We start from the raw sequence: 12945 nt of genomic DNA, 5'->3' as shown, positions 1-12945 counted from the left end.
GGCACCTCTTAACTGACCGCCTTTACTCAGCTCTGAAGGTCGGGCTACAATGTCATGTCCTCAGGGGAGACCTCCCCTGGCCTCCTGGTTGACCCCCTTTAGCACCCTTGCCTCCTCCGTGGAGCTTCTCCGTAGGTCAGGGACAGTGGCCTTATTGTCTGTCTTTGGCAGGCCTTGCAAGCTGCCTGCAGACAGAAATGAAGGCTCTGCTGTCCGCCAAGGTACCCTCAAGGCCCAGCTGTGGGCTGGCACCTACCCGCCCCTCCGTAAGCATTTTGCAAATGGTCCAATAAGCTTAAGGTAATTCTCAGAGGGGAAGCCATTCAGGTGTGTAGGACCCAGGCTGAGACTCTCCCAAAGTTTCAGGGTCAACAGAAGACTCAGAGTTCGTCCTTGTGGTCCTGGGGCTGGTGGGCCTGGTGCGGTGCTCACAGAATGAACCAATAACAGGTAACCGGAGCCGAGGACTCTCAGATCTGGTCATCTGTGCGTTCCTCCCCCAGGCCCCTTTCACCACGCCACGCCTCCTCCTAGAAAGCTGCCCCCACCCCGGGCAAAGTTGGATTTACCCTGAAGTTAAGGAAACGTTAGCTTCAGGGTCGCTTCCTTGCACGTGGCCCCATCCAAGGCCTTGGACTTAATTTCCAACATTATTTATCTGTTCTTTAAAGAGGGATCTCAAAAGGGCATCAGCTGCAGGTCCTACAAAACCTGGATCCACCTCTCCCCGGCCCCCCAGCTCCCTACACACACTCACCAACCCTTGTGTGACATTCGGCCCCAGTGCTCAAGCCTGAGACCTTCCCTTCCCCCACCTCCGCCCCCCCCCCCCCCCAGCCCTGAGCCAGGTGCTGCCCTCAGCCCTGAGCCAGGAGCCCATCCAGAGGGTGGCCGTCCCAGCATCAGTCCCACTCAGCTGTTTGTTTTTCTGGCTCTTTCTGCTTACTAGATTATAAGCTCTTGGAGGGCATCGCCTATCTCCAGGTTGGTTTACCCCCCTATCCTGGGTGCCTAGCTCTGAGCCTGGTGGCACTGTAGGTGCTCAGAAATGTCTCTCAATTCAAGCAGTGAGCGAACGAATGTATCTCCTGCTTCTTTCCCCCTAGTGAACACAGGATCCTACAGTTGTTCGTTCTTAATGAAGACACCTTGCCCATTTCAGACTCCCTGCCTTTGCTCAGGCCAGCTGCCTTCTGGGGGCCCCTCCTCTCCCGGCACGCCCCAGCACCCACCCGGGCCCACAGCCCCGGCCCAGGGGCACAAGCTCTGACATATGGCTACTCTCGCCTCCCCTCACCTCCCCTTCACCTTTAGAAACTTCTGTCATTGGTTGTGGTGTGCAAAGTCTGCTCCTCCCCTCACCAGACCATAAACTTCTTGGAAACGAATCCGTGGAAACTTCTTACGTTTCCACTAGTGCCCTGCACACAGTAGGGGCTTACTAAATATTCATTCAGTGATTGATGGGCCCATTAACAGTCTCAGATACACACTAAAAAATAAACAAAGAAACAAACAAATAAGCAAGCCAACCTCTCTGTCCTGAAAGACCCCCTGGGGAACAGAGGGGGATATGAATGCAGTTCTACACCATGGGAACATTAAGGTGGCACGTGAATGTGGCAAGACAAACTCACCACTGCCCAATAAGGTTGTCCGACAAAGCTCCCAGCAAATTTTCTAATTCCCTCAACCGAAATGTGATAGCCTGAAGACCACCTCTCTCAGGGCGCCTGGCTGGCTCAGTCAGAAGAGCGGGCGACTCTTGATCTCAGTGTTGTTGGTTCGAGCCCCACGTTGGGTGTAGAGATGACTTAACAATAACACTTAAAAAAAAAATCATCACCTCTCTCAGCGTCTCGTTGGGTGGCCCCACGGCTGTGGGGGCTGTGGCGTCCAAGCTCACTAGGGCTTTTTTCTCTGGTACCGTGGCGTGATGGGCCACCTGCCAAGGTGTGGCCTTTCACTGATGCCGGGCCCTGCAATCCAAGACTTTCTGAATCTCCACTTTTATTCCTCTGGGCCAACCCAAAAGATTTTGATCCAGGCAAAGAAATCAATCCTCTACCCTTCTGAGTTCATTGGTCTCCCAAACATGTATTGTTTGGTTCATATAAAAGATCGAAAGTCCTCCTTTCGGGCTCATGTGTTTTCTACAGTGGTTTTGGCCGGCCGCTGTCCCCGACACCCCGTGTGGTACGCAGGTTGACCCTTCTGCTCATTGACCCCCACGAGTCAGTTTCTTGACCGAACGCTGGTATGTCTTTAAATTATTGGGTGGAAAAATACAGCTGTTTTCTTTATTAAGCACATTTATTCTCTTCCCTGAAATGCTGTACTTCGTGCCACAATGACAGCATGAGGGCGATGCTATGACGGGCTCTGGCCCACTGTGAGCTTGATTTCTGGGGCACCAGATCAGTTCCGTCTAAAATCCTAGATGAGTTTATGCTGACAAAAACCAAACCGAACCCTTGGAAGGTGGGCACCAGGAAAACCAGGCTTGTGTGGAAGTCCCTGGTTACTCAGCGAAGCGGCCCCACACCAGGTAGTGTATCCGATGAATTATTGAGCCCCACTGCATGGATTGTTGGAAATGCTTTTTATTTATTTTTTTAACTACAACGTGGGTGAGGCTGGAGATAGGCCCCAGGCAAAAGCGACTTTTGGAAGCTGTAATTGAGGGAAAGGGGGAGATTTAAAATTGTCATAAAATGGGGTGCCTGGGTGGCTCAGTCGGTTGAGTATCCAACTCTTGATTACGGCTCAAGTCATGATCTCAGGGTCATGAGATCGAGCCCTGCGTCCACCTCCATGCTGGGCGTGGAGCCTGCTTAAGAGTCTCTCTCTCCCTCTCCCTCTGTCCAAACCCTCCCCCCCCGCCTGCTCATGCTCTCACTCCCTCTCTCCAAAAATTAATTAATTAATCAATTAATTTAAAAATTGCCATAAAATGTGTGGGAGGGGAAACAAAGGCAAACGAGAGAGAGAAGCATTAGAACAGTCTCATTTCTACAGTCTTTATATTGGGTTTCAAGAGCCCTCGGACCACGGGGGAGCCAACCGTGAATTCTCCACGTGGTCGTTCTCTGACTCAGGGTTCCTCAGTCTCGGCACCGTTGACATTTGGGACCAGATGGTTCCCTGCTGTGGGGGTTGGAGGCGCGTGAGAGGATGCCGAGCAACATTGCCGACTTTTGCCCACTCGATGCCAGTAGCAACACCAGCCCAGCGGTGATAACCCAGAAGGCCCCCAGATGTGACCAGATGTTCCCTGGGGAGCAGAAGCTCCTCCCTCAGTTGAGAAGCCCTGGGCTGATTCCGGAAGGTCATCGTGTGTTCTGTAAGATGGCGTCTCATTTAAATCCGTCTTCGTGGCATCCTTGACACCAGCGAGGCAGGTAGCAGCACCCATACTTCACAGATGAGGAAACCAAGGCTCAGACTTCACACCACTTGCCCAAGGACCCTCCAGAGAGCTAGAAACCAGATTGTCCTCACCCTCAGCCAAGGCGTGCTCACCAGCGCCAGGGCGCATGGTTGTAAGAAACTCGAGATGAGGGAGATGACAGTATTTTTCTTTTATTGAAGTGGAGTTGACATATAATATCATACTGGTTTCGGGCGTACAACATAGCGATTTGACAATTATACACACTACGAAATTCTCACCACGGCAAGTGTGGTTACCATCTGTGGGTGACAATATTTTTCAACAAGAGCGCAAAGGGGGAACAAAGCAGCTCTTGGGCGAATTTGTCTCATTATAAGTTTATTTTATAAGTTTATATTTACAACATGTACTTTAAAGTCAATGGATGGGAACACGAACTTTGTTTTGCGGGACACAAATATCTGGGATCAGAATAATGGAAAAGTCACAAAAGTGGGCACTTCTGGGCCCGGCATACCTGTCATCTCAACCCTCACGAGTCCCCCATGGCCAGGTGCCAGCTGCTCTCACCCACTTTACAGACAGGAAACGGAGGCTCAAAGGTAAGGAACGTTCCCAAGAACGTGGCTGAGACAGAGCTCACCCTTGGATCTGCCTGGATCCAGAGGCTGCCGTCCGCAATGCCGGACTTTCTGTCCAGGAGGTGGCTGCAGTCCCCTATCTGCCTGGTTATGACTACCTTTGTGTGTGTGTGTGTGTGTGTGTGTGTGTGTGTGTGATTGTAGGAGAACAATAGCTACAGCCTGGAATTGTGCTCACAGCCCTCATTGACTCAGGAGCTTGAAAGGAGAGTCAAGGAGCAATTTCATGGAGAGTTGAATTGTTACCAGTGACAACAAATGCTCTCTTTTTTTTTTACAAATACAAAAGTCAGACAAGAAGCACGCAACATTTACAATATACAGTAAAACTAACCACAACGCACTGTGATTGAGACTGTGTTGTGCATTCGCTCATTTTTGCCTGACCAGCCAGAAGGTTCTGAAGCAAGAGCAATGGGTCTGAGTTTGAACGGAGCCCAGCTCCCGGGGGCCGTGGCAGAGCTGTGCACGCCATCCCGCACGCAAGGATTTGCCCAGCCTGAGAGCCCAGAATGATCTGTGCTTGGTAACAATCCTCCCTGTCTGTGACACGTTCACCACAGCTCCAGCTCAAACACAGAACTAATAGCCCCCAAACTAGTCGACCCCTTCGCTAGTGAGCTGGTGGCCCCGTGTGAGCATTTCATATAGAACACATTTAATGGAGTTTCCTTTCAATTACACTTTTTAAACAGCTGAAGATGCATTTTCTTAAAACAGGTGTGACCAAGACATTTTATGGGAACCCCAATGCTTCCGGAGACCACTGCACATCTTGAAAACCGGGATTGGAAATTTTGTCCACAGGATCGGTTGTAAATCAAGAACACCTAGTCTTTCAAAAAAAGGAGAAGCGGCCTGAATTATACGATGAACAACACTTGAGCCTGGAAGATTCTGGAAGGTGCTGGAAGTCACTGCTGACTTGCTCACCATGGATTCAGCACTCTTCCTGGGGGACTGGCCTTCCCATCACTTTGCAGTGTTCTGAGAGCCACATCATCAGAAGGTGGCTGGGTTCACAGCGGAGGAACCCCAATTCCGCGGGCTTCTTTGCATTAACGTTTCAAAGCCAAAGCACCCCTTCTCCAGAGGGACGGAGGAAGGTGGGCTCCTCCATTGAGGCAGCCGCCCCAGGGGATAGTGAAAAGCCAGGAGGGAGCAACTTGGCTTTCTGAAAAGGCTGGAGGCTGAGCAAGATTGGTTCACTGCTTCAGCCCCTGCTCACCGAACAGTGTGACTGGGCACCGGGAACGGGAGGCTTTGATTTAAAAAGAAGAAAAAAGTACAAAGGACTGAGAGAGAGAGAGCAATCCACAGCTTTCCCTGGAGAAATGAACCCTACCTACTGGCCAGCCGAGAGGGGCCGTTAGGATGGGCAGCTCAGTCCTTCATCCGCCTCGTAACGTTTCATTTTCTCCTGTTACATCATAATGGAATGTAAGGATCTGAGCAATGAGAGGCATATTCTCTTCAGCAGATGAAGCCGAGTGTTCACATTGCCAGATTTTACTCAAACATAATAAAAATACGGACCCACGCTGGGATATTTGTACAACTGTGTTTGTCTGCCCGCCTTCTTTGTGTCTGTCTCTACGCATTTACGTTCACCAGCATCAATATTTATTAGAGATGCTAAGCCATTAGTGGGCACGGCGTGGTTGCCTAACGTTGTACAGCATCCAATTTGAACACACTGGCTCTAAATAAATGCTTCCTCATGATGATAATGATCATGATCCCAGCAGCGGCGCCCAGTCTCGAAAAGCCAGAACTTCATTTGAGGTGGAAACTTTCGAACACTTAGGATCTAAGGAGGGTGAAATCATTTGGCCCCAGAGGGCTGAATTTTTCCTAGTCTGCCCCTGATCAGATTCTAACTCCACCCTTCAAGGTCCAGCTCCAGGTTTGTTTCTTCATTAAGCCCACCGAGTCCTGCTCAGGCCTTCCTCCCCCTAAATCTGGACTCTCTGGCTGGTGCAATGCACCTGAAACGTGCAAGGAGTGACCCAGGCCATTGCTTATCCTACTACGCATGTGTGTGCCTGTGCGTGTGTGTGTGTGTGTGCTTGCAACAGTAAGAGCTCATTTCCTGAGAGTTTGCTTCAAAGCAGGTGCTGTGCCGAGCAATATATACACATACACTCCGTCTCCCCAGCTAAACGGTTAACGCTTGTGGCTTGTGGGCAGGGCAAGGGCTGAGATCTGAAGTTGTTTCTATGCACCCCCCCACCCCGGCCTCCCAGGAGAGCTTAGAATGGTGCTGGGCACGTAGAAAACATTCAATAAACACTTCTTGGCTGTCAACAAATTCCGGGAAATTAGCAGAGCCCACATTGGAAGGAATGTTGAGGAAAATGATGTTGGAATCAGATTCATCGGTGAATGTTTCTCGACTGCCTGCTATATAGAAGTAACCAATGTGGGTTGTCGTTAATTGGTTATGTAACGTGGCCAGGAGAGCATGGGGCCAGAAGTCAGGAGACAGGAATCTCACCCCACTTCTGTGACCAGATCAGAGGGCACCTTGGATGAGTCTCTTCCTCTCCCTGGGCCTTAACATCCTCAAAAAAAAAAAAAAAAAAATTGGGCTGGATGTCTGTAAGCCTCCTTCCCGCCCCAGATGATATGACTCTACGACTCTATTTCACAAATGCATGCCCTTCTTATTTGTGACATGAATCCCCACAGAAAAACAAAGTCAGTAATAAATTATGAAAAAATCGGGTGCCATGATCATGTGCACTTTCTAAGGGTGATCGGTTCAATAAATTCCACCCCTGTACCTTGCCTGCCTCTCCAGGGCAACAGAAGATTCAAGGCTGTCAGTGGAGCAAACCAGGCAGTCTCTCCCCTGTAATTGTATTGACAGGATATCAGCTGAGTTCCGATGGCAGGCAGGGTGCACCCTGACAGCTTCTGTGAAGGAAACTTGAAGGCTATTGTAGCAGGATCCTGTGTTGAGTCACAGAATTGTGAGGGAATGGGAATCAAGCAGAAAGAAGCTTGGTTCTTTCTCGATTTAATTTTATTCTTCCCGGAGAGTCACATTTGAAGGAAAACTGGCTAACTGCATGTCACTTTATGCAATAGAGTAGAAGCCCTTTCTAACGGAAAATATTTACGTCCCTTTGCGGCCACATAAAACACCCAGCTGATTCAATCAGTCCCACTAATAACCAGTTGGCTTGATTCTAAATGAGGCAAGGAGTTGCTGAGCATTTGTAGTTAAAATACCTGCTTGGATGTCTGAGTTTTTCACTTTTCACTTGGTTACTGTGGCATCTTGCAGACACGTTTTTGAATAACTGATGTGTATACATCCTGGTAAATTCCATGGGTGTGAAATAGCAGTGCTGGGTTTGTTCAGACGGTGTGTCTGCATTTTAAATTAAACAAATCCTGATCCTCTTCACTGGAGAAAACAATCTGAGCAACCCCCCCCCATATGGTGGAATCAATGAGTATTCCTAAGGTGGTATATTTTTCAATATAGATGCAAACTTCAGGTTCACACTTTAGACGAGACCAAAATATCCTTCGTCCTCATTCTCTTAAAGACGCCCTCGGGAGGGGGCACTCCCGCCTCTACCACACACGAGAAGGCACGTGCTCACGTGGGGGTCTGGAAGCGTGGCTTGTGCCCCTGGCGTGCCACAGTGAAGAAATCCACAAGCCAAGCCTCAACAGAATCCCAGCGACATATTAAAAAAAATAGTTTTTTAAAGGCTCCACAATCTTGAATGCTTTCAAATCTTCTTTGCTTTAAAGCCAAAAATCCCAAAGTGTTTTCATCATTTAAATTTCATTTAAAGACAGGAAGCTGTTTGGGGTGGGAAAATAATGCTGGGCTGCTGGGCTGGGAGCCAGTGAATGCAGCTTCTGACGCAGGCTCTGCCATCACCTTGTGCCAAGAGTCCACCACAGATGGCCTCAGTGTACCCATGTGTAAGGAGGGTCTGGGAAAGGTCACAGTCAAGGCTCCTTCTTGCTCTCCATGTCTCTGCGACTTTGACTTAGGCCAGATTTTGGTAGAAAATCTTGTAGCAGAGGCAACTATTGAAATGTGGACCTAATCTTAACTGCTACAGAAAGAGAGCTTAGAGCCCATCAAGAACCAGAGGGAGGAAAGTAGAGAGGAAAGGCTAGCTGTCCCTGACCCGAGTAGAGCCAGGCACCATCACCCCATCACCGGAGCAAGCCTGGAAGTGGCCCCCTGCTGCTCGGGCTGGGTCACCACCGGCCAGGGCGGTCCTGCTCTTCCTCTCCTGCCTTGAAGACAGAACCCCCAGCTGTGGGCCGGTCATCTGCACATCCTCCAACCCTGAATTCAGTACAGGTTCGGGAATCAGGGATGGAATTCATTCTGGAAGCTGTTCAGCTAGTGCCATCCAGAGGCCAAATATTGTCCTTCGTGATATATATATAGGGTGAGCAAAAGGAAAAGAAAGAGGGGAGGTTTTTACTCATATGTGTGTATTATATATACACTATACATATATGCATGTGTGTATACGTGTGTACATATGAACAAAATGTACGTGTATGTGTAATTCATGCATGTATATACATATGCATATACCTATAGGTATGTATGTATATATATGTGTGTGTGTGTATATAGTTGACCCCTGGACAAGGCAGAGGGTTAGGGGTACAGACTCCCGAGCACTGCAAACTCCACTATAACTTTTTTTTAAGTAAGCTCTATGCCCAGTGTGGGGCTTGAACTCACCACCCCGAGATTGAGTCACATGCTCTACCAACTGAGCCAGCCAGGCGCCCCACCACTATAACTCTTGACTCCCCCAAAACTTACCTACTAACAGCTCTGCTGAGCAGAAGCCTTACAGCCAACAGTCGGTTAACATACTGGGTAGGTTATATGTACTATATACTGTATTCTTACAATAAAGTGAGAGAAAAAATGTTATTAAGAAAATCAAAGAAGATGGACATTAAGGAGGGCACATTATGTAATGAGCACTGGGCATTATAGAACACTGATGAATCACTGACCTCTACCTCTGAAACCAATAATACATTCTATGTTAATTAATTGAATTTAAATTTAAAATTTTTAAAAATATATTAAAACAACAAAAAAAGAAAATGAAAGAGGAGAAAAAACATTTACAGTACTACACGGTATTTTTTTTTAATCTGCATATAAATGGGCCCAGATAAGATCAAATCCAAATTCTTCAAAGGTCAACCCTATACAGCTGGGGTGGGCATCTCACACTAATTCACCGAATACGAATAACTCTATAACGCTGTTTATTTCATATGTAAGCAGAAGAGTTGGCCCACTAGTACCTGCCTACCTGAAAGCGATGACCTAACACTAATGCAGCCGCGGATCAGGTGGAGGACTGGATTCTCCCCTTGATCCCAGCATGCTGAGCCCCATCTGTCCCATCTGTCCCATCTGTCTGCTGAGTGGCTCTTCGCACCTAGATATAAATAAAGGACCTTGTTCCACTTGGGGGGGGGGATGCTAAGAAAAGGAGCACATTAAATGGAAGGGTGCTAGTGTGATAAGCCAGTTTCCCCCCAACCCCGTCCCCGCGGTGGGGGGTGCCAGGAACAAAGTTTGGGGAAAGCAAGAGGAGAGAGTCAATGTTTTCATAGGAGCCAGTGAACTCAGCTAATTCTAGCACGATGTTAAGAAAGCCCAGGTTCCCTGAACCAAAACAAACAAACAAAACCCCCCACAAAACAACAACAAAAACCGCTGGGCTCTAATGCACCGGCGTTCAGATACTTTGTTACTGAATCCATGGTTACCAGCTGCTCCTTCCACTTCTGGCACCCCGGGCAGAGTGCGCATTTTTGAGAGTACACTGCCCCCCAGTGGCACAAGATAAACTTGCTCCCTGCCCAGCTCCCGAGGGCCAAACCTCAACTTGGCTTTTCTTGTGGCCCCGGGGAAGGTGCGGCGATGCCACTCCAGCCTTGGGTGATCACCAGTCCCGGACCCTCGGAAGTGAGGGAGGGTGCAACAAAAGGGGGGACGGTCTAGTTAAGAAACCGCAGCTCCCTCCCTCGTTCATGCCTGCGAGCCCGCTCGGGCAGAGTTTCCGGCTCTTTCCTCTTAGGGCTGTAATTCTGGGTAAGAGTATGATTGGACGCAAATAACCTTGGGAAGTGATGCTCCCAGGAGAGATGCAGAGCACTCGCTGCATCGTAGCAGCCCGGGCGTGCAGAGAAAGGCGGGAGGCGGCCTGCACCCCGAGAGGGCTGGCAGCTGGCGAATAAGGACGTAGTCTGGGCGCGTGTTCCCTGTCGGTCACCCTGGGGGTTCACCGGCGGGCTCCCGGGTAAACAGCAGCAGCCAACCCTGCGGGCTCACCGCGTGTCCGGCGCTGTGCCAGGGGCCCCTAGTCAACCTTCCCCATCACTCCCTCTGATGAGCGCCATTATCATCCCACTTTGAGGATTAGGAAACTGAGGCGCAGAAAGGCGACGCGACCTGCCCGGGACCGCACAGAGATCCAGGTCTGTCTGGACCAGGGCGGGAGCTTGCCACACTGCGCTAGGTCCGCGGAGGCTCTGGGGCCGGGGCTTGGCGGCAGAATCCCCGGCAGCGCGGATGCCCAGCGAGGGGGCGAGCGCCGAGGGGTGGCGGGCGTGGGGGCGGCTCACCTTGACGATGAGCGGGTTCTGAAACATGGAATCCCGCACGACTCCCAGCCTCTCGTTCTCCATGCCGGGTCGGATGTCGGCCACGGTCAGGGGCCGCCGCGGGGGCGGGCAGATCTGGCTGACCGTGCGGCGCACCGGCTGCTTCTTCCATCGCCGGGGGTCCTGGCGTGAGCTCTGGGCCTCTGGCATCCCGAGGAGGTTGCGGGAGGTCCGCGGGCTGGCTGGAGCCGGCGCGCTTCCCTGCTGGCGAAGGGGGGCGCAGAGCTCCGAGGGGCCCACCGCCAGTTCCGGGCCGCACCACCTGGGGCCCCGGGGTGGGCCCCAGACGCCCGGCCTCCTCCGGAGCGGGGAGCACCCGCCTCGCGCCGCGCCCTCCTTGCAAGGAGCCCGAAAGCCCTACATAAGCCCCTCTGGCTCCTCAGAGCAACTTCTGGGCACCGCCCTGCGGATTGGGAACGGACAGAAAATCAAGACCACCCCTTGAGGGAGAATGGAATTGTCTGTCTCCATGGCGACGGGACGCCAACGGCGCCGGGGCTGCGGGCCCGGTTTTCTTTTTTGAAACTATTGGTGGCCACCAAAGTGGACCTGGTTAGAGTTTTCTTAAATAGATATGAGAAAAACCCAAGAATCGCCACTAGGTTGTGTTAAAAGCAACGGGACTCTAGAAGGCCGTTTACACTTGACTTCTGAGGCAAAGAGACCTCCTTCCACCCAACCCACTCCACTCAGGGCCCCTTATCATTCTCCTACCCTCTACACACACACACACACACACACACACACACACACACACACACACACTGGGCTAGAGCGCTGAAGTTTTCATGATGAAATAGAGATCTGCATATGCTTGATGTTTCTACTAATCGGCTTGGGTGGTCTTGTATCAGTCACCCTCTTGGCTCCTCAGTTTTTCCTCCTGTGAAATGGGTGAGGAGGAGAGTCTAGACTTGAATGAGATCAGTGGTACCCAACTTTGTGCAACAGAATGGAGGGAAATGGAAAAATACAGACCCACTGACTTAGAATATCTGGAAATGGGATCTGGGAATCTGCATTTTAAAAAAAAAAAAGTCCCTCCCCTTTGGACTTTTTAAAGATTTTTGACAAAGTTCAAAACTACAGAATAGTTGAAAAAAAGAATACAGTGAGAACCCATATGGATTTCATCCAGATTCACCAGGCACAGACACACATCGATCATCTTGAAAACAGCTGTTGACAGCTTCGTATTTGACCCTTAACACCAGCTTATATCTATCCGCCAAGAACGGGACATTCTCATATTACTACAGTGTCATTATCATGTCCATGAATCTTAATATGACGTAATAGCAGCACCTGATGTCTGTATACCAAGTTGGGAATCCGCACATTTTAAAAGCTTCCCAGGAGATTGGCACAGTGCTTTTGGAACCACTGGATGATCTCTAGTCCCTTCTAGTTCCAGCCTTTTGTGGGTTCGTTCACCCCTCATCATCTTCATTAAAAGTGCAAATACCCACAAGGCTCTGGGACTGGAGCAGCTGTTGGGTGGTGATGGCGTGTGATGTGATATGTACTTATGATTTCTCCAGGCTGCTTCACTTCCAGACTTTCAAAGAAATACAGGTTGTGCACTTTTTAAAAAAGATTTTATTTATTTATTGGACAGAGAGAGACACAGCGAGAGAGGGAACACCAGCAGGGGAAGTGGGCCTGGGATCATGACCTGAAGACATGGCCGAAGACAGACGCTTAATGACTGAGCCACCCAGGCACCCCCAGGTTGTGCACTTTTAATCACATCTGCTTGGCAGCTCACACAGAGGAAGTCAGGTGGTAGGTGTAGGTGATGTGGGAAACAAAGGCAAGAAAATTTAAATTTCCTTATTACCTACAGCCCACCGACGAGTCCTTGAAACAGGCAGAGTGACCTTCCTCTAGGAACTCAGCTGCCTTAACGTTAATTCTTTGTTAAGGGCAAAAAGCAATCTCAGCCCGACCCCCAGGATCCTGTAAGTCTCCTTTAACATATAAAAATTCCTTTGGAGGGGCGCCTGGATGGCTCAGTCTGTTGAGCGTCTGCCTTTGGCTCAGGTCGTGATCCCAGGGTCCTGGGACCCAGTCCTGCATTGGGCTCCTTGCTCAGCGGGGAGCCTGCTTCCCCCTCTGCCTGCTGCTCCCCGTTTGTGCTCGCGCACGGGCGCGCGCTCTCTGACAAATAAATCTTTTTTAAAAATTCCTTTGGAGGGGTGCCTGGGTGGTGCAGTCGTTAAG

General features: G+C 50.2%; 1 protein-coding gene across 1 annotated transcript in view; it reads right to left on the bottom strand.

Moving 5' to 3' along the window:
* The window catches only part of CFAP77 (cilia and flagella associated protein 77), a 124888-nt gene extending 114016 nt beyond the window's left edge, over nucleotides 1-10872 (bottom strand). The window contains exon 1 of the mRNA XM_026514244.4: nucleotides 10684-10872. Coding sequence (XP_026370029.1) covers nucleotides 10684-10872 — 189 coding nt within the window. The remainder of the gene's footprint in view (nucleotides 1-10683) is intronic.
* Nucleotides 10873-12945: the final 2073 nt, after the last annotated feature.

Source organism: Ursus arctos, unplaced genomic scaffold (assembly GCF_023065955.2).
Source record: "Ursus arctos isolate Adak ecotype North America unplaced genomic scaffold, UrsArc2.0 scaffold_18, whole genome shotgun sequence".
In the NCBI taxonomy this organism is placed as follows: Eukaryota; Metazoa; Chordata; class Mammalia; order Carnivora; family Ursidae; genus Ursus; species Ursus arctos.
Note: the sequence above shows the minus strand (reverse complement) of the source record. Positions and strands in the feature narration are given on the sequence as shown.